Here is a 22,376-nt window from a genome sequence, read left to right on the forward strand (position 1 = left end):
ATGGTGCCAAGAATGTAGTCGAGCACAGCAGAGATGAACAGCTAATTGCAGCTGGAAATCGCTAGTCATTCTGCTGTCCCCCATTTTCCAAACTCTGATCTACTAAAAGTTGATGACTCACTTTGATTTTAATTTCACTTTTTTTAGAGAGAACCTGAGCTTTGCTAGGTGTCAGGCTGCCTACCACCCTGTCAGATGGCATTCCCACAGCGGGTGCGTATGCCTGACAAAGACATGTGCCAATTAAGGCTTGGAAAGTGCTAAATTTCAATCACCGCCCTCCCAGGAAAGCTTATCAGTGGCAGCAGGGTGGCTGTTTGTTGAAGATACAGAATTATGTTGCCGCTCCGCTCCCTGAATAGACCTATAAATCCCCCACTACGAAAATGGGGAAGGGAGGGGCATTTGCACATAAAGCATTTCTGGTAGTTGCTCTCCTGATACAAGACGGCAGTAAACCAAATAATGAAGTCAGGCTAGCAGTGTGCCAGGTCTCGCATCCATCTGTAACAGGAATTAAGGGCACTGTCAGCAACTGAACCTGTTAACCCGAAAAGCAGCTTAACAAAACCTCCAACAGAGATCTTACTTAAAGCATGTTCATAGTTTTGGGGGGCACCACTGTTTTCTATATGTTTTGGTGGTTTTACAAGGGCATGGTGAAATTACTAGAGCATGTACTACCCCATATAAATGATATTCCATTGAGTGTTATCTACACCAGGGGTGTCCAGGACTTTTTTTCAGCTGAAACTCACAGGAACTCAGTTCTGGCGCCTTTCAGGGTGGTGCCATTGCCATTATAAGAGAACAAGGGAGGTGTTCATGGTGAATTTCAGCACCTCTTTTCCTAGAAAAATAGCATTGGGGGTGTCTAACCTGTATCCCTCCAGTTAGACTTAGACTCCTGCTCCCACCAGTCTCAGGCAGCATGGCCAATGGCCTGGAATAATGATAGCTGTAGTTCATCAGTGTATGGAGGGCTGCGTGTTATCCACCCTTGCTATACATGACCACAATGCCAATAAGGAGGATATGTGGCTGTGGGGGTGGGGGGAATCTGGCCTACCACAATGAACGAATGAATGAATGACTTTACAGTAACTAGCATGGAAGCCACAAGCACACTTTGATTAAGTAATGCCAGAAGCACATTTGCACTGAAAAATTATGTAATGCAGCTTTCCCTTAAAATTTCATTTAAGACTAATCTCTTTCTCTCTCTCTTTTAATTGGGTCGATAAACCCAATTAATGGGATGCTGTGGATGTAATTCATCTTGTTTTAAGCAAAGCATTTGACAACATGCCCCATATTTCACTCCATGAACTGGTTAAATTTGGGTTAGATGATAATGCCATCAAATGGATTTCCAGCTGGTTGGAAAATGGTACTCCTGGAGGGCTCTTCATTGGTTGCCTTTAGGGTGCTGCAAGGCTCTGTTCCAGGTCTGGTATTCTTTGTACATTGGGATCAACACCTTAGATGAAGAAGTGGAGGCAATCCTTGCTAAATGTGTGGATCGGGGAGAAATAGCAAACACCTCAAAAGATAGGAATAAAATTCAAAATTACCCTGATAGAATGCGAAATAGCTGAAATTAACAAAAGGAAATTTGATACAGACAAATGCAAAGTTCAGCATTTAGGGAAAACAAACAAAACATCAAATGGACAGGTATAAAGTGGACAATATATGTACTTTTCTTTGTTTGTTAAACAAGAAAAACTTTAATAAAAAGTTTCCAGATCATAAAATGTAACAGCTGCCATTTTTAAAGGATATAAACTAATTGAAAAAAGGTACAGAGGGGGGCAACAAAGGTAGTTAGGGGTATGGATGGCAAGTCCATAAGCTAAACATGTTTAGCTGGATGATAATACTCTTGAGAGGACTCAAGGGCTATCACACAGAAATGATCAATGAATGGTTATGTGCTGCCCCAGAGAGTATGGCTACATCCATTAACAGATTTCAGCTAAAGTTCAGGAGAAGCATTTTATCCATAAGGGCAGTCTGATAACTGAACCAATTACAAACAGGGATTGTGGGTTCCCTTGGCAAAGGTCTTCAAGCAGCTATTGGAATGCCATTCTTTGTTCTGCATCTCCTGCATAGTACATGGTGTTGGGCCTACAAGATCCTGTCCAACTCTATAACTCCATACTATTTAGAAGAATATACTATACTATGGGTCTTTATTAAAGTCTGTGGTTTATCTATCAGTGTTACTGTACAATGTGAGGGCTTATTTCTGGGGGCAGGGGGTAACTGCCAGAGTAGAAGATCTTGACCATTAATTCACATGGAGCCCCTGCATCAGGTCTAGAAAAATAGTTTTAATTTGGCTCACACCATGTTGACGTTTCACCTTTATCATGTGCTTTGAGTGGTAAAGCAGATGACCCTTCCCTTTTTTCTGAGAGAAGTTGCCACATGCGGCAGACACTGGTGAGAGGAATTCCGATGTCTGCGGACGTCTCTGCAGACACTTCCATATCAGTTAAGCAAATGCTTGAGCAATTCATTTAATTATGTTAAGCACCCATTAACAGCAGTCTAAGTCCTCCCCTGGGTCATATCAGTTCTATGAGATTCTAATTGTTAGAGAGTAACCATGATTTCCTTCTTGTGCCTGCAGGTGATTTTAATTCTGACAAAGCTGTATGACTACAACCTGGGGAGTATCACGGAGAGCTCACTGTGGAGGTATGTAGATAAGCTGAGTTAATAATTACCAACTTACTTAACAATTTGGACACTGTGGTACAGTCCTTTCATTAGATTTAATTGGATTTCTTACATGATGGAAGGTTTGCAGGTCTCTCAGAGTGGTCATTTATGGCTCTGCTCATTCTTCACACGTGGAGATGTCAGAATTGAGCCATCCTCTTCAGCTGCAGTACTGCTGCTTTCATGTATCTCTTAATTAAAAATGAAAATTTGATTTAAAAACTGAAAGCAAAACCTAATGTTTTTCCATTTTGTATTAATAATTTATTTCTTACAATATGTTGAGTAGCGCATTAACAAGCTCATTTTCCAATAGAATAACAGAATCCTAGAATCTTAGAGTTGGAAGGGACCCAAGGGTCATCTAGTCCAACCCCCTGCAATGCAGGAAATTTAGCTAAAGCATCCATGACAGATGACCATCCAACCTATGTTTAAAAACCTCCAAGGAAGGATAGCCCACCACTCTTGTGGGAGTCTGTTCCGCAATATTAGTTAATTTCCATTTCAAGCTTAGCAGTGATATTTTCTTTCTATTCACACTTTTCTATTCACACTGCCTCTGCTACACACACACACACACTTACTTAACATATATATAATATTTAACTCAACTCTTACTCTTTGCTTAGAAAGCTTACATGGAGCTTTTAATGGACTCCTGTTTAGTCACTCATTATACCTAGAGTTGCTTAACATCAACAACAATGTAGCAATGTGTGTCCCAAACTAATTAATATAAAAGTACTATACGTATTTCCTTTGTGCGTTCTCCCATCCCATGTTGGGAAGAAACATGCTGGTCATCTTATATTCTCTTGCATTGAGTAAAGGAATCTGAAGGATAGCAACTTGAAAACAAATTCTACTATTTTTGTCAAGCAGACGGAAGTTCCAAGTGTTTGCTTTTTCCCCGTCTTCCTTTGCATTTATAAATTACTACATGGTTACAGTATTAATAATAAATATGCCTACATTTATTATATCATAAATAGAAAACACAGTACAGTATAAATCTAAAAGCATGAACTTCTCCACTGCCTCACCCCTCTGGTAGATGGCAGTGCTGCTGCTGGGAGACAAGCTTCTAATGGGGGAGAATAGTACAGATGAGGTTTGGCTTGGGGCATTAGATCTTTGCACTGAGAGGGGATCTCTTCTCTTTAATGTCACCAGAGACTACCAGTAGACGTGTTGCAAAGTTCTTTCTATGAGACAACAAAAAGTGATAGTAGGAAGTTTTTAAAGAGTTTAGCAATAGGCTATTGAGTGCTATTTCTATTTGCCTTGTGACATTAGTGTAGACCTCGGTGTTTGTTCCTTAAAAATAATCAAACAGTACATAGAAATAAAATGAAAAGAGCAACCTTTTGCAACCTTGAATGTTTCAAGCTTTTCCAGGCATGATGTCAATGAATGAAATAATGTATTCTCTTGCATATGAGTGTTTTGATCTTGTTTGCCTCTAAATGACATCCAGTTTCTGAAGGTTGAAGAGAGCAAGGACTCCCCTCATCCCTCTTAGGTTCAATATAGGGATATTTTCTCATTTTTCTTAAACTTTTAGAATGATGCAGGTTAAAAATAAAGCAGTAGGTAAGTCCTATGGCCAATTTTTGATGTGACATTTGCAAGTAGAATTAGTTCTTTAATTCATAAAATTTGGCACATGTGAGCATGTCCTCATATTTATTTTGGATATCGGTCATTGTTTTGCAGAATCAATAGAATCAAGTCTTTAATATAAGGGGTCATATTGATATTTTAGCATGTTACATTTAAGAAGCATATTTGGAGTTGGAATATGTATAGAAGAGGGTAACCAAGATGATTAGGGGTTTGGAAACCAAGCCTTGTGAGGAGCGCTTGAGTGAATTGGGTATGTTTAGCCTGGCTAAGAGGAGACTGAGAGGAGATAACCATCTTCAAATACCTAAAGGGCTGCCACATAGAAGATGGAGCAAGCTTGTTTTCTCCTGCCCTGAAGGGTAGGATGCAAACCAATGGCTTCAAGTTATGGGAAAGGAGATTCCCTCAAAAGGTGAACTGTTTTCCTTGGATATTTCTAAGCAGAGCTTGGATGGCATCTGTCATGGATTCTTTAATTGAGAGGAAATTGAAGAGAAGCACTTTTGCCTGGTGCCTAAAAATATATAACGAAAGCACCAGGCGAACCTCCCTAGGAAGAGCATTCCACCAATGGGGAGCCACTACAGAAAAGACCTGTTCTCAAGGACAAAATTGGAAGCATCTACTTCCCATTTTACACTAACCAGAGCTTCCTGTTATTTTTTAACTTGGGAACTATGGTTAGTTGTAGTTCGTGAACAAGCAGGAGAATGAACCATGGTTTGAGCCTAGGTTGTTTGAACTAACCATCATTTAAACAGTTCCCTTCTGTTTCAACATAATGGGGAGCTGTGGTGAGTCTCATTCTTGTGACTGTTCCATATGGAGGAGTGAGATCGTGCAGTGTCATTTAAGTAAAACCATACCATTGTTGACCTTTATATCCATAAATGCATTAATTAAGCATGGTTCCTTTCGGGTCTGGGTTTAAGGAGAAATAATGAAGCTTTTCTTCCATCAGCTATATATTTTCAGTAATGTGATTACTTGCCAGGTTTGGATCTTTCTTTCAATCACCTAGCTCTGGAAATTTAACTAAAGTGTTTTTTAAAATGGTATTAAAATTAATAAAGTGATCCACATGAGGTCCTAGGCATCAGAAGACTCTGCTGCTACTACACAGTGTGTAAGAGACAGAGAAGTCGATAGGCAGCTGAGCTTTTCATGCACCAGTCTCAGTGGATCAACAGGCTCTGAGTTACAAGGGTGATTCCACTTTTGAAATGAGTTATTGAGATTTCTCTCCAGCTAGACTTGGCATTAATTACACTATAATCCTCTAGGTAGACTCTGCCTTTCTTGTGCTTTTGATTTCTCTCTCTCTTTCTTTTTAAAAAAAAGCATTTATTTTTCTTCAAGAAAGGGAGTAAAGGTAAGAAATAGCTTGTGTGACACAGAACAATTAGTCAAGTTGGATTTGTTTATATATATTTTCTTCTTCCAATGCTCTCCCAGATATCTCCTAGATCACAAAAGGGATTAAGCTTTGAGACTCTGGAGAAAACAGTGGTTTCTGCTACTAAATAAAGATAAGCTTAAGTTTAAGATAAGTAAAATGTCAGAATAAAAGATACCATATCTGCAGGGAATTGGTGGTGGTGGCAAGGAGACGGAGGGAGGAAATAATCTCCACATTTGTAATGTGATTGAAACTGTGTGGAGACAAACATTAAAGAACTGTGATTAACCTTATCCTTCAAGGCTTTGAATGCCAACCAGTGATGCGCTCTCAATGGAACACTGCTGCAAGTGGCTAGACTGATATTTTTTACACTGCCCATTCCTTTCCTTGAAAGTGTGAGCAAGTTCTGTCTTAAATTCACCTCAACACTTTCAAGCTAAAGGTAAGTTATCACAGGCCTGTTTTTCATCTGATGGCTGCAGTTAAATCAATGGCTTGTATGGATGGGACAGCCACCATAGGTCAGGCACAGACAGAACTATTCAGGGCGGTATCTTTAAATTGAGTTTTCAAGTTTGATTTTGACTTGGCCAACTCAAAATTTCCCCCATTTCCCGAGACTCCCTATTTCTTTAACTCTCTCACTCTTCCTGCAAGACGAACCGTCTTCCTTAGGGAAAGGGAACAAATGGCGAAGGGATGGAGAATAGGCCAAGTCCTCTCCTAGGTGCTAAAAGATGCTAAGCACACAATGATCTCATCAAGCCACATGTTCTAGGGGGAAAGTATGCTCAGTGCATTCCATTTGACACCATGCCCCCTCCTGGGTTCCCTTCTTCTCCCCTCTGCTGCATAATACCCTCTTCCCCAAGACTTTTATTCTTCTTGGAGAAGAGTAGGTAGACTGACAGGTAATACAGAGGAGTAAAAGGGACGCAGGTGATGCTGTGGTCTAAACCACTGAGCACCTTGGGCTTGCTGATCAGAAGGTCAGCAGTTCGAATCCCCACGATGGGGTGAGCTCCCGTTGCTCTGTCCCAGCTTCTGCCTACCTAGCAGTTCGAAAGCATGCCAGTGCAAGTAGATAAATAGGTACTGCTGCAGCGGGAAGGTAAACGGCGTTTTCGTGCACTCTGGCTTCTGTCACAGTGTTCCATTGCACCAGAAGTCATTTAGTCATGCTGGCCACATGACCTGGAAAGCTGCCTGTGGACAAACGCCGGCTCCCTCAGCCTAAAAGTGAGATCAGTGCTGTATCCTATAGTTGCCTTTGACTGCACTTAATTGTCCAGGGGTCCTTTACCTTTAGCTTACAGAGGAGTGGATGGGATAGAATGCAATTCTTGTTTTGAATTGAGAAGTTGGATCCAGCCTGTAATGGGATTGATATATTCAAGTTGTGTGTGTGTTTTACCCCATCTCCTCAGTCACCCCATTCTAGTTGACAGTGGCAGTGGTAAGACTTTATTGTGTCGAAAAGCCCAAAGTCATTTCTGTGGAAGCTTACATTGTTGCCTGGTGTAACTAAGCTAGCCTAACATCAAATGTTACTGTTATTTCTGAATGAGATCAATTTGGGAAAGTGCTTTTCTTGTGTGTATAAAGTTGGTTGGTAACAAGGGCCACAATCTTCCAGGAAGTTTTCACATGCAGACTTCACTGAAATGAAATGTTTAGTTCCCAGTGGATTGTCTTCGGGATTTTTCTTCATGTAAGATAAATGTTGAAATGCTCTGACATTCTGAATTAGGATGAACTTTTGTTGCTTCCATTTTCTCCCTCTGCTGAGATCATTGTACCCATGAACACATTTCAAGAACTACAGCTACTTAAATTTTTTCCCTCAGTTTTAAAAATATAAAAAAAGCAAAGTGTTAAGCAAATTGCAGGATGTTGAGATTTCTCTGTGACATACCTGCATCTGCCATAATGGCTTTGCTTCTGTGAATCCAAAGTAAAAGACATATAACCAGCATATAATGGATGACCTCCAGTCCATTCACATTTCCCTCATAGCCTATGAGAAGTTTGTCCAAAAGCATTTTTAGGTGTAGAAAGAAAGCCGAATCCCAAAAGGCAGTGAAATGCTTGCTTTTTATTTGCATCTTACATTTAGAGTGTGCATCTCACATATATAGTGTGGGGTCTCACAGGTCTCTGAATGTTATCCTATGTTTTACAGCAAGATTCTGTGGCACTTTCTGATCATCATCAATGAGGCCGTAACCTTTGCTTCATTGATGTGGTTTTATTGACATGAATACCATGGATTACAGTTTGCAGGAGCAAACAGGAGCAAATTGATCCAAGATAGAAAGGCATTTACATTTCTCACTTTCTAAGCAGCTAATGGGGCTGAGAAAAGTGGCTCAAAAATTGTTACTGAAAATGGTTAACACCTTAACTCACTTTAGGCATTCAGTTTGCGTGTACGAAGGGGAAGCAGGGGTGTGCAGAATGAGCCCCACCACTGCAGTGACTCTCTGTATGCTAACCTATTGCCTTTGAGATGTTGTTGGACTCAACTCCCATCAGTGTCAGCCAGCATGGAAAATGGGAGTCATAGTCCAGAAACATCTAGCTGGGTTTGCCACCCCTGCAATAGGCTAAGAACTTAGTTTAGAAAACAGCATTTCAATTATTTTTGAAAAATGAATTATTACCTCTTATGCAAACACATAGCTGTGTATGTTCAGTTTTCCTAGTAAACCTGAGGGTTTGACCTGACCTGGGGGTAGAGGTCTGAATTTGAAAGCAAACTCTGCATATTTACTCAGAAGTCAGTGCTGATGTGGTCAATAGGGCTTACTGTGTTCAGCACTAGAGTCTGATGTTTCTTTTTGTGCATCGCTTCTGGTCTCTGTTAAGCCTACATGCAAATCCTTCCATAAAACCAACCTTTTAAAGACCTCTCTCCCTGTATCAACAGCATTGAATTGAATGAGACTGGAGCCAGTGATTAACCAACTTATTGAACAGGGGTCATAAAACTTGGGTTGAAATCAATTTAATACTTTAAAATTCTCCTTGGGGCTCTTAAGGTAGATTCTAAGGCTGGATGTTCAAATCTGAATATTCAGCAGTTCCCTTTGTCTTTCAAAGTGAATTGAAATACAAATTTAGGTGGTGATATCTGTTTATCAGACTTTCAGCCATGAGTCTGAAACATCAGAGAATGTGCATATTCAATGCAAATGCACTTAGTAATGGGAATTGGGCAATTCTCTCTGTAGATGCTCTGATATTATTCAGTATATGGCTTAAAGGCAGAAATACCTGTTTCATATAACTCAATAAGAATTTTCCTTTATTTGATTGTATTCTTTGTCTTGCAGCAAATCACTCTATTGAAAAATAACTTTTTGGGACCCCAGGCTCACTTATTTAAAATAACTTTTGAAACAAAAAAAGGAACAGAAATGAAGAAACATTCTTTTATTATTCCCACACTGAAACTTTGCACCTTGATGTGACGTGTCTCCCCCTGCATCTCCGAAACACTTTATTAGCAAAAGGAATGGATAGCAGATTAACAAAGATATGAAAACAAAAGAAGGACGTATCTGCTGCCAAGGAGCACCAACTACCACTGTTTCTATTGTTAAGATTTTATTTCATGGCAGGAGTGTGCTGGGAAGGGTAGTAATTAGGCAGAAGTAGCTCACTGGGTGAAGTAGAGCCATTAACACTAGTTTCCCAGCTGTCACTTATGGGGAGAAAGGAGTCCCCAAGGTGTTGGAGAGGTCAGTGCAAAACCAATTCAGAACTCTCCACTGCTTTGCCACTCCCGTCCTCCCACCTGGCAAACAACATCTGCCGGGAAGCAAGTCTCATTGGTTTTGCAACTGGAGTAGTGCAAACAGTGCCCCAGACTCAGGTGTGACAGTCGGGGGAAGTGCAATCTCAGAACAGGAGTGGAGGTGTTACTGAGAAATAACACAATATAGCCTGAGTCTAGTTTCACTTTTATATGCCTGTTGTCTTTGTCCATGGAGTTTTCTTGGCAAGGATACTGGAGTGGCTTGCTGGTTCCTGCTCCAGGTGGAGCACGTTTAGTCCAAACTCTCCACTATGACTTGTCCATCTTGGGTGGCCCTGCACGGCATGGCTCATATCTTCTCTGAGTTGTTCAAGCCCCTTCCCCACGACAAGACAGTGATCCATGAAGGAATGAAGGAGGAAATGCAAGCAGTGAGAGATTTTACTTTCTTGGGTTCCATGATCACTGCAGATGGTGACAGCAGTCACGAAATTAAAAGGTGCCTGCTTCTTGGGAGAAAAGCAATGACAAACCTAGACAGCATCTTAAAAAGCAGAGACATCACCTTACCGACAAAGGTCCTATTGTTAAAGCTATGGTTTTCCCAGTAGTGATGTATGGAAGTGAGAGCTGGACCATCAAGAAGGCTGATCGCCAAAGAATTGATGCTTTTGAATTAAGGTGCTGGAGGAGACTCTTGAGAGTCCCATGGACTGCAAGAAGATCAAACCTATCCATTCTTAAGGAAATCAGCCCTGAGTGCTCACTGGAAGGACAGATCGTGAAGCTGAGGCTCCAATACTTTGGCCACCTCATGAGAAGAGAAGACTCCCTGGAAAAGACCCTGATGTTGGGAAAGATTGAGGGAACAAGGCGAAGGGGATGACAGAGGACAAGATGGTTGGACAGTGTTCTCGAAGCTACCAGCATGAGTTTGACTGACTTTAGAGTTCTTTCATATCCACTTATTGGTGATGAATAATGCCACAAGACTGCCCCTCATATGTTTGATAGAAATCTGTACCCCAAGAAGGCCTAAATCCCAAAATTAAAGATGAACTTCTATTTCTGAAGAAATTTCCTCACATCCAAATGTACAATTTTTTTTTGTTAGATTTGTATCCCACTTCCCCTCCCCCCTCCCAAAAATGTGCAAGGTGGCTAAAAGGTTTTTTCCCCCTCACAACTAATCTCCACAGACTCTTTTGAATACATTGATTTCTTCTGCACATATACCATATCAAAGTCATTCAGATGAGTATCGCAAGAACCATATTCTAGATTCCAAGGAATCTGGCTTGACTCAGAAATCACTTCAATGCATTCTCCTTTGGTTGGCTGGTCTTTATAAGACATTCCGCATTAATTAGGAAGCCAATTTATTATGCATATTAAAAGTGCATTCTGTCTTGCATCCAGTCATGAAATGTAGTATTGCTGCCATGCAAATCAAGGGAACCTTGTTCCATTTGCAACAGAGGAGTCGACATGTAAATCAGAAATATGAATATTAATACTGACATTTAGTAGTCAGAAACTGTAAATTGCAGGTGTGCATTGCTCATACAGTTTTTCAGTTCTATAACGTTTTAAAAGTTTGTTAATTCTGTTTTCAAAATGGAGCTAATAAGTCAGATATTGCGATTACATTTACCTGTGCGTTGGTATTCTGCACAGCTGCATCATTAGAGTTTGCTAGGCAAACCATATGTGGTCCTTTAAGGTGTGTGGAGCAGGGCTTGCCCTATTCTCACTAGTACAGTGGTACCTCGGGTTACATACGCTTCAGGTTACAGACACTTCAGGTTACAGACTCCGCTAACCCAGAAATAGTACCTCGGGTTAAGAACTTTGTTTCAGGATGAGAACAGAAATCATGTGGCGGCCATAGCTGTCAACGTTTCGCTTTTTTAAAGGGAAATTCTCTTATTCTGAATAGGATTCCTCACAAAAAAAGGAAAAAGTTGACAGCTATGGTGGCGGCGGTGCGGCAGTGGCGGCATTGGGAGACCCCATTAGCTAAAGTGGTACCTCAGGTTAAGAACAGTTTCAGGTTAAGAACGGTTCTTAACCTGAGGTACCACCATACTTGGAAATCTCCTCTCCATGTATTCTCATTGTGTGTGGTGAGCATTTCATGCTATCCAAAAAAAACCCCCTCTTGCTTACTCCGAGCTATCTTTGTGAATTGTAACTCTATCAAACTTTGCATCGTAGCAAGTTCCCTGATGGCTGTTCACATTTTTCTGTTCCAGTTTTTTTCCTCCTACTGTATGGTTTTCCCGAATGAAGAAATTTTGCAGCATTTGAGGCTTTTCGTTTTGAGAAAATGCAAGTAAGAGGAGACCTAATAGAAGCAGGGGAAACTATGCATAGTTTGGAGAAGGCGGAGAGAGAAAAGATTTTCTCACTCTGCCATAACTCTACGACGTGTGGACATCCAGTGAGGCTGAATGTTGAAAGATTAAGAACAAGAGAGACAACTTGTTCAAACAGTTCAGAGGTGAGCGAAGGAGCTTTTTCCCACAAATTGGAGCAAAGCTGGCCACCAAAGTGGGTGGCTTTAGAATTGGATTAGACAAATTTATGGAAGACAATTCTACTAGTTACAGTGGTTATATTTTCCTCCACTCTTGGAGGGAGTATGCTCCATAAGTGGAGTTGATGGGAATCACAAGTGGGGAGAGTGCTATTGCACTCCACTCTTCCTTTTGGGCTTCCCATTGACATCTGGTTGGCCACCATGTGAACGGGATGCTGAACTACGTGGAGTTTTGTCCTGATCCAGCAAGTGCTTCCTACATTCTTATGATCCTAACCAAACAAGGATCACATAAAATTAATAATAATAATAATAATCTTAAAAAGCCGAGACATCATCTTGCCAACAAAGGTCTGTATAGTTAAAGCTATGGCTTTCCCAGTAGCGATGTATGGAAGTGAGAGCTGGACCATAAAGAAGGCTGATCACTGAAGAATTGATGCTTTTGAATTATGGTGCTGAAGGAGACTCTTGAGAGTCCCGTGGACTGCAAGAAGATCAAACCTATCCATTCTGAAGGAAATCAGCCCTGAGTGCTCACTGGAAAGACAGATCCTGAAGCTGAGGCTCCAATACTTTTGCCACCTCGTGAGAAGAGATGACTCGCTGGAAAAGACCCTGATGTCAGGAAAGACGGAAGGCACAAGGAGAAGGGGACGACAGAGGACGAGATGGTTGGACAGTCTTCTCGAAGCTACCAGCATGAGTCTGACCAAGCTGTGGGAGGCAGTGGAGGACAGAAGTGCCTGGTGTGCTCTGGTCCATGGGGTCACGAAGAGTCGGACATGACTAAACAACTAAACAACAACAACAACAAGAAAAATTAATTTATTATTTATACCCCACCCATCTGGCTGGGTCCAACAAAATATTAAAATACAATAATCTGTTAAACATTAAAAGCTTCCCTAAACAGGGCTGCCTTCAGATGTCTTCTAAAAGTCTAGAAGTTGTTTTTCTCCTTGACATCTGGTCAAATGCCCCAACATTGTCATCTAAATGGTTATGCAGTGTTGTGAAAAATAGATGTGAAAAATATAGTGTTGCCCAGGAGGTTAGGAAATCAAGCATCACTGTCTGTCTGTCAGCATTAGCCTGCGAGTAGGGATGGTCCAATATTTCCATTTTGTTCTCTCGGTTTCTCATCTTTTCCAATTTTAAGCTCAGTTCTCCACATTCCACATTGTGATTATTATTTTTTTAAAGCAGATTCTTGTGAAAATTTAGCAGAATTTTAGATATCCTAATATACACACCTTTGTATGTAATTTTACCTGATTTACACATTTTTGCAAAGCCATCAATGCATGCATTCTTATACACACTTTACCCCGGTATATGCATTTTTGTACACATTATTTGTCTGCAGAACTGCATTGCAAGATTTTGTAGGGTGGCTGTGTTTCAGCTGACATAACGTTTTTGCAAATTAGGTAGGTTTGCATATAAATGCAAACTGGATGGAATCACCCTCTGCCACTACATTGCCACAAAATGGGAACAGAGACAATGTATCTCTAGTTTCTTAGGTAACAGGTTGTGCAAGTGTGTTTCCTCTTTCTTCCTGTTCTGCAGTGTGGTGGGTTCTTTGGCTACCCTTGCAGTGCCTCACCTATGAGCCTTGCTTAGGCAATGGAGAGGCATATAGTTTCTTCCTGTTCACAGTGTGTGCAATTTGCCTGTCTGCAGCCCCTGGAATGATCAACAAAGGAGCAGAGAGGGGCATTTTGGCTCTGAACCTGAGCACTATGTGCCCATTCGATAGATGCATGTGTTTTGAAAACTCTTAGAGCAACAAAGGCCAAATGTCTTCACTTATTTCCAGATAAGCAAACAATTGTGTAACAGCTGGTGACAGCCTGAAGCCTGTTTTATCTTTCCTGTGCCTTCCAATTTCTGTTGGCAGGAAAAAAGAAATGTTCAGCATATTTGAATGAGGATACTTCCAGAATCCACTAGTATTTTGTCCAAACGAGTAAAAGGAACTGTGTCAGGTTAGTCCAGTAATTTCCAGACTGTGTGCTAGTGCTCACTAGTGTGTTATGAAAAATGAACTAAAGGTTTGTGAGCTCAAATCATCCATTCACAGAGCTGGCTGCTCACTGTTTCTCTTCACTACTTCTGCCTACCTCTTTTCAGCCAGCTTTTCCAGGCCCAGGCATTTTTTCATATCTCTCAGTCAACCACTCCTTATTTTGATGCACCTGAGTTCCCTGCCTTTTGATCTCTTCATGAACATTGGGCCTACCTCCCTTTCAAAATGACTTAAGCAGAAATAAAAGGATGGGTTCCTTTGAAAGCGTTTAATATCCCCATGTCAACCTTTAAAAATAAACCTGATTGGGTGTAAGTGTGAACTGTACTTCCAGTTATAACTGGGGAGGGGAGACAGAGTGTGGCACAGCTATGAAAAGTTAGGGAAACCTTCAGGCTATTCCATTGGAAGCATGTACTTTTTTCTCTTCATGTGCAGGAACTGTCCTTTTACCAAATCCACCAAATCAGTGGGGCCCCTTTTATGGGAATACAGAAAGTTTGACTGGCCATGTTAATTAAAAGTATATATTAGCACTCTCATTGAGCAGGGGCTCCCTGTACTTTTCATTGTGCATAGAACATTCCTTGATACATATAAAAAAGTCAGAGACAGCTCCTGCTCTCATTAAGCTTTGTCGTGCATTGGTGGCCCAACATACATCTTGCGACCAGTAGATTGGAAGTATAGGGCACGGGGTGGAGCAAGGTGATGGTGGTGGGTGGTCTGCACCGGGTGTCACCTCTGAAGGGGGTGACAGAATTCTTTGTGGCACTCACCATCTGTGAGAGAAGTTGTAGCTTTGGCGTTTTGACATTGCCAAAACAGTCCGCCCGCTGCCTCCCCCTCAGCTATAGGGCGGTAGGCAGACTTGCTCCCCCCCAAAAAAAAAAAGTTGGCTCTGTAAAGAAAAGAAAAGAAAAGAAAAGCTTTGGTCAACCCAATGGGTAGATCACTGCCAGTCGATCACAGTCTCTTGGGAGTTCATAGAATCATAGAATCATAGAGTTGGAAGAGACCACAAGGGCCATCGAGTCCAACCCCCTGCCAAGCAGGAAACACCATCAGAGTTGGACATGGCTGCTATAAATAAAATAACACAAGCCAAAACACAACCCACCCTGTAGATTTAAGTATCTATCCACAGTCGCCTGCTTGTTATCAGAGGCCCAGAGTCCACATTCCTTTGTAAGAAGATGTGAAATAAATTTTTGAAGGCAATAAATAAATAAAAAGTTTCAGTGTGTGTGTGTGGGGGGGGGGTTGACAAGAAATTTTCCGCACCAGGTACCACCTGCCCTTGCTACGCCATTGGTAGGGCATGCCATATTATTATTTGTTTTCCTAAACCTTTGTCTTCATTTACTGAAACTCATGCTGCCGTCCTGCTGCCAATTGTACGCACGTGGATAGCCACAATCCCTGAAGCAATGTCTCCCAATACTCTCCCCAACCCCAAGGACAACTTGACAATTGCTAATGGTCTTGACAGACTACTGAATGATTTTGGTGCCCGTTGTAGCAATTGCAATGCATTGTACTACATGGGTTATAATTGTGTTTTAATTATTTCTTTTGTTTCTTATACAGTGGTACCTCGGGTTACATACACTTCAGGTTACATACGCTTCAGGTTACAGACTCCGTTAACCTAGAAATAGTGCTTCAGGTTAAGAACTTTGCTTCAGGATGAGAACAGAAATCGTACTCCGCTGCAGCAGGAGGCTCCATTAGCTAAAGTGGTGCTTCAGGTTAAGAACAGTTTCAGGTTAAGTACGGACCTCCGGAACGAATTAAGTACTTAACCCGAGGTACCACTGTATTATACTTTATTGTATTAAAATTTGCATTCCATAGAATAAAGCAATAATTATTTTTTAAAAAATCAATATTAATGTTTAATGCAGACATGCCACAAACCACCCAAATGAAGCTCCTGGATCACTGCTGGTCCACAGAGCACAATTTGGGAAGCCCTGCCCTATAGCATCATCACTCATTGCAGGATTACATTCAAAGGCTGACTGACACCATAGATTCTTCTTAATGTACCATGCTCCCGCTGAGCATATTTTTTCACAACCTGTGCATGGATGTAATAAAAGGTACTTATACAAAGTCACCTTCTGCTTCCATTGAACTAGATGTGTGTATTGAAACCCTAATATACACCCTGCTGTCACTACATGGGGAAGTGAGACGTAATTAAGACTGAGTTTAGCACGTTTATAATGTAATTGAAAACATGTAATTGACACAATTAATTGTGTACTCCCCTGTCCCTGCCTGCACTGCTCCCACAGAGTGTAAAACACTCCTCCCAGATTGTCTGATATGTGCACATATTCTGACAATAAACTTAGATGTGTATGGTTTTTTTTAAGCTTTGATCTTAGGAAGCAGCTTTAATGGAACTAAAAATGTGCAAAATTTATAGGTAGCACTCAAGCCAATATTTGAGGAAAGTGTCGAATTCAATGACCCTGACAGAGCAAAGTGGAAAGCAAATTTGTGTACACTTTTGTTTGCAAACTTTTGCATAGCAATTGAGGTCAAAGTACTTTTTGTTAAGATTCTCATGACTTGAAATGTCACCAAAGGACATAATGAAAACAGCTTTGAGGCCTTGAGCTTAAAAGAATCCCACTCCCTAAGAAGAAAAGAACCCATTTACTTATTTATTTATGTACCTGACGCTGAAGGGGCAATTTATTTGAAAGGATAAGCAAAATTGTATAGAGCTACATTTTCCATCATGGTTAAAAAAGAGAAAATGCTTTAACTAAATTAAGCACAGATGATGTTGACTTGAACTGAACTGAACAACAGGCTAAGCAGCAGATCTAAGCAACTAGTTTATAATTAAATATTAACAACTAAAGCAGTACTTTTATGCCATTACCCAATGAGCTGCAGCACTGAGGAAATGCTGGTTCTATGACCAATCCCACAATGCCATCAGAGTCATTGGCACAAAGCCACACCTCCCAACATTTCCCTTTTCTTCCCTTTGCAGCAAGATCCAGTTCACCATATCCCATGTTCCTCTCTGCCTGGGAGTAGGGATGAGGGATGATTTTGGTTCACTCCATATTTTAGACTGAATCTCCTGTTCCATACCAGGTGGACTTTTCCTAGACTGGAATGTAAAAATGCATTTAAAGTTGTATACCTAAGAACCTTTCCAACCTGGTGTACTCCAAATTACTACTTTTTTTTTTGCAAGGTGGTCTGGGGGCTCCCCTAATTCTTTTTATTATTACTATTACTATCATCATCATCATCATCATCATCATCATCATCGCTTTTTTGCTTTTAAACCACTCCTAGCTCCTTGTAGCAGCTAGAAAGAGTTGTGCTTGCTGTGCTTGTTCAAAACCTTTCAGTAAAAAGCACCTGAAAGTGACAGTCCATTATGATGTGCCACCCCCACCTGGGTAATCATATGGAGAAAAAGATGACTGCCCCACGTAGCTAATTGTACAGCCAACCTTTTCTCTGCACAATTACCCAGGAAGGGAAGGCACATCATAACATTCCTCTGTTTCCAGGGGCTTTTTGCTCAAACACTGCAGCAAACACTACAATTTCTATCTGCTGTGAGCAGATAAGAACTGCTTAAAAGCATGCAAGAAAGAACCAGGGAGCCATCAGACCTCCTCATACACACTTCTAAATAAATTTTTGAAGTGCAAGGGTCAAATTCTATTGGCCCCTTGTTGGATGCTATGTACTATGCCATTCTTAAGTTAGGTTCCTTTTAGTCTGGTAATGGACTGAAAACTAGAAACAAACAAACAAACAAACAAACAAGCCAGCTATATTCCAGCATGCAGTTGCAAACACCTATACAATAAAAGCCAGTAGTACATACTTAGTTGGGTTTTGAAACCAATGATCTCATTTCCTAGGGCTTTTTTTGTACAGTTTGTATTGCAATGTTCATTCAATTCTGTTTGGAAGACACCAATGCAACTGAGATTTAGAAGACTGTGTGAATGCTGGACACCATCCATCCATAGGGTTTACTGTGCGTGTCACATGGCAATGAAAGGGTCCTGCAAAAACCATGTGAAGCTTTTGTTGCCCATGGGCCTTGCACAGGTAAAATACAAATAAGGTGTTCCCAGTGTGTGTCCAACAGATTGTTCACTGTTGTTCTGTTCATAGGCTTCTTTTTGTTAAAACGAGACAGCACCACAGCCCTTGTGATTAAATCTTAATGCCTTTAACATGTGCATCTTCAATATTTTTCTGTGATGAGATGGCATGACAGTTAAACATCCAATTTTGCAAACAATTAGTGTTCAGCTATTTGGATCTGATATGTGTCACTTATTTGTCATTTTAACTGTGATTTTTCTTCTTCCTAAAGTATAATTGTTCATCCCTTTACAGTCATATGTGTTTGATTTTCTTAAAGAAACAGAGATTCTGTCTTCATTAATGCTTCTCCCCCAGTGGTGGCTGGTAGCCCCTGGGCCTGGTGGAGTGGCCTGTGTTCAAGGAGGTCATGTGGGCAGGACCAAAAGTGGGGCCAAATTGCTCTTCTTTTCTTCCCATCTTTAACCCGGCAAAGGTGTGGATTGATAAATCACAACCAGGTGCATTATGACTGTACCTCCTTGCTTCCTGTTATGATCAGGCTACGGTTCTGCCATTAGTGCTTGGATGCACAAGGCAAACTTGCGGACTGGATTGCAAACACAGTTGAAAGCTGAGGCTGCAAGACTGCATTAAGTAGATAGAAGGTTGGCTGCCAGATATTAGTCATGCTGAAATCCGTCATGCTTCAGGGCTCTAAGTAGAACATTTTTTTTTTTAGACCAATCTATCACTTTCCATCTGGGAAAACTCCCATTCAAAATCTAGGAAGCTATAATCTTTCATTTCCTTTTTTAAAACTCATCAAGTCTATGATGCCTAAAGGAAGACTCTGTATAATTAATACTAGGCAGGTGGTGTGTCTTCATTATGTGGGCTGATTAGTTATGAATTGTGTACACAGCAACCCTATGTTTGTATCCTGCTTTTTAAAAAACACACACAATAAGCACCCCCAGCCTATCTTAAATTTTTATTCCACTCATGTTGTTTCTTCTAACCCACAGTCACAGAAGATGGTGTAACAGTATTATGTGGACGTAATTAAGGTTATACTCATGAACAACTTAGCTTTACATTTCCATAAAATCTTAGGTCTAATTGAACTGTCTATGTGGGCTTTTGGTTTGAATGGTATATGAATACTAGCACTGGTATGTGGGGACAGCCATCTTTGTGTCTTATAAGGTGAAGATCTGGGGTGCTTGAAGCATAGCAGGGGTAAAAAGAGGGGGAAGCAGCAAAATAACCACAGCAGGAGCTGGACCAGTGATACAACTCTGCACAAAACCTAGATGGCCCCATTTGCCATTGATGGGAAGTTGGAGCTGCTGTGGCACTATAGTTTTGTTGCACTGTAGCAAACAGAAAAGAAGAAGCAATCCATATTAGTATTATATTTCTATTACTAAAGCATAATCATAAACTTATTTATTTAGATGTACGGCTCGCTGAGTTCAATGAGACCCATTTCAAAGAAAACACAATTAGTGACAGATTACTGTTAATCTCTTTTCTCAGCACAGAGCATATTTTGATGAAACATGTTACAGATAAATTTCTCCAGGTGTATTGATTTGCTCTTTGTTGTTATGGTTGCTTTTGTGCATAGAATTTGTTGTTCTCATTGGCAGCTTTGCATTGACTGCCCGGACATTCTCTTTCAATGTTGAAATTGATATAATCATTATGTATTATTAGAGCCGCAATGATTATGAAGTGCTTGGAACTGGTGAGAGATGATGACAGACAGAATTGGTATGTTTCTCTGATAGAGAACATGACACCATTTCAGTTTTCAGATATTTGAAACAATATTAGAAAGAGCAAGGCACCTAAGGGAAGGCCTAGAAGCAATGGCTGTTTGGCAAATCAAAAATAGGCTGGCAATGCAGATCCGCAGTTCAATCAAACAAATTGCCAGGAACATAGGAAGCTGCCTAATACTGAATCAGACCATCACTTCATCTGGCCAGTATTTTTGACACTGACTTTCAGTGGCTGTCCAGAGTTTCAGTCTGGGGTCCCTAGAGAAATCAAGAAATGCATTTAAATGTAGAGATTCTAATAAAAGTCTAGTGGAATCATCCTGTTGTCGAGAAGTGGTCTTGATGATCCAAATTCTCTGTTAAAGCGACAAAAGTTAATTTCAAGGGCCAAATAACAGCTGAAATTGATGTTTGAATTTTGGCTATGAAACAGTACAGTTTCAAATATCCACTTCAGGGATTTCAAGACGTATTTCAAATGTAATGTTCAAATGTAGTGTTTTCCTTACTCCATCCTACAGACAGGAATGCCAGTCTTGTAGTCACTGAGTTTGTCTTCATAGATCTCCCCTATGTGGAAGAATAATTTCCCAGATAACCCTTTAAAAACATCTAGCATCTACTTTCATGGGAGTAGCCAGGATTTTTGTTGGGGGGAGGCAGCCAAAGTTTTTGAGCAAGCTTTTTTTTGGGGGGGGGGCAGGCATCTGCTGGGGGGGGGGAGAACCTCAAATAATTGAGTACTTTCAATGATTTTTCTATAGTTTTGTGGATGGGGCGGGGCAGCGGGGCGGCTCCTGGCTACTCCCATATCAAGGCTTCAAGTTAATTACTGGTTTTCTGAAGACCATAAATTTACAAAAGAAATGCAGAATAGGGGCCACATGTATAAGAGCATCCAAATCTTCCACTATCCACACATAGAGTCAGAGAAGACAATGTAATGGAATTATGTGGAAACATCTTAGGCTATAACATGCAGAAGATAACAAGTAATGTAATAAACCAGAAAGGGAAGATGGGGGGAGTCAATGGGAGGGTGGGGATTGTAAAATATAAAATTTGGATACAGTGGCACCTCGGGTTAAGAACTTAATTCGTTCTGGAGGTCCGTACTTAACCTGAAACTGTTCTTAACCTGAAGCACCACTTTAGCTAATGGGGCCTCCTGCTGCCGCCGTGCCGCCGGAGCACAATTTCTGTTCTCATCCTGAAGGCTATAGTCACATACAGTCATACCTCAGGTTGAAGTAGCTTCGGGATGAATATTTACGGGTTGCACTTTGTGGTGACCCGGAAGTAACGGAGTGTGTTACTTCTGGGTTTCGCTGCTCGCGCATGCGCTCAAAATGATGTCACATGCATGCGCGGAAGCGGTAAAATGCAACCCACACATGCACAGACACGCAGTCACGTCTTAAGTTGACTTCAGGATGTGAACGGGGCTCCGGAATGGATCCCATTCATATCCAGAGGTACCACTATACAAACCTTTCATGAAACCTATCATGGCAAGAAGTCCATCCTTTATCTATTTGCCCTCCTTTCATTCATAAATTTTCCTGACAGTGACAAAACTGTTAGCTGATGGGTGTCAAACATGAAGAAGATGTACAATGTTTCTAGGTCTATCTTAAAGGACTGCAGTCTCCTATTAGAGGACACATTAGACATCATGCTGGTCCTTTACTTAATGTTATACAAATTGTTCTATCTCTATGATCATAACCTTGCAGTGAGATAATCCCAGTGATTTGTCTGTCTTCACTTTGCCCTAGCACACGAAGAGTAATTCGCTGTAACTGGGAAGAGTGAAATAATGATAATAACAATAATGAAAACATGATAAATTGGATTAAACTCTCAGTGTTAATGAGGTAGCCAGAGACATGGAATGTGGTTCTGCCAGCCATCAATAGGTTCAGAACATAAAATGTTTTTTTGGCAGGAGGCTTCTCAAGCCTGGGAACTCATCAGTACAAAAGCACAACCACCATCCAATATCCTTCTGTAAAGCTTGTCATGTAGACTCTTGCAAGGCTTCAAACTTACCAATAAGCATAGGGATTTTTGGAAGGCTGTAGCAGTTAACAACTCTGCTCATAAGTTTTAGTATGTCATGTTCGTTTTGTGCTTCAGAAGATGCCAGGATCATTAGATAAAACAGGAGTTTAATAGTTGCTACTGTTCAGAAAAACGCTAAAATGAGCAAGGTATATGAAGCATGATGTATCATGTGGGAGGCTGCCAAGTGACTATTTCTACTATAAAGTCCAAGTTCAAAGCGAGAGGTTGATTTTAATCACCTTACTGCAAAGCTTCCCAAACTGTGTGTTGCAACACGTTACTGTGTTGGCTGCTGTGTGTGTAGGTGTGTCATGCGCCATGCTCCTCCTGGGGCT

General features: G+C 40.9%; 1 protein-coding gene across 8 annotated transcripts in view; it reads left to right on the forward strand.

Annotated features, from left to right (window-relative positions):
- The window catches only part of SORCS1 (sortilin related VPS10 domain containing receptor 1), a 437,156-nt gene that overhangs the window by 130,836 nt on the left and 283,944 nt on the right, over positions 1 to 22,376 (forward strand). For all 8 annotated transcript variants that reach the window (XM_079976044.1, XM_079976045.1, XM_079976043.1 and 5 more), the window contains exon 2: positions 2,642 to 2,709. In XM_079976044.1, the coding sequence (XP_079832170.1) occupies positions 2,642 to 2,709 (68 nt within the window). The remainder of the gene's footprint in view (positions 1 to 2,641; positions 2,710 to 22,376) is intronic.

Source organism: Podarcis cretensis, assembly GCF_951804945.1.
Source record: "Podarcis cretensis genome assembly, chromosome: 5".
NCBI classification, from domain to species: Eukaryota; Metazoa; Chordata; class Lepidosauria; order Squamata; family Lacertidae; genus Podarcis; species Podarcis cretensis.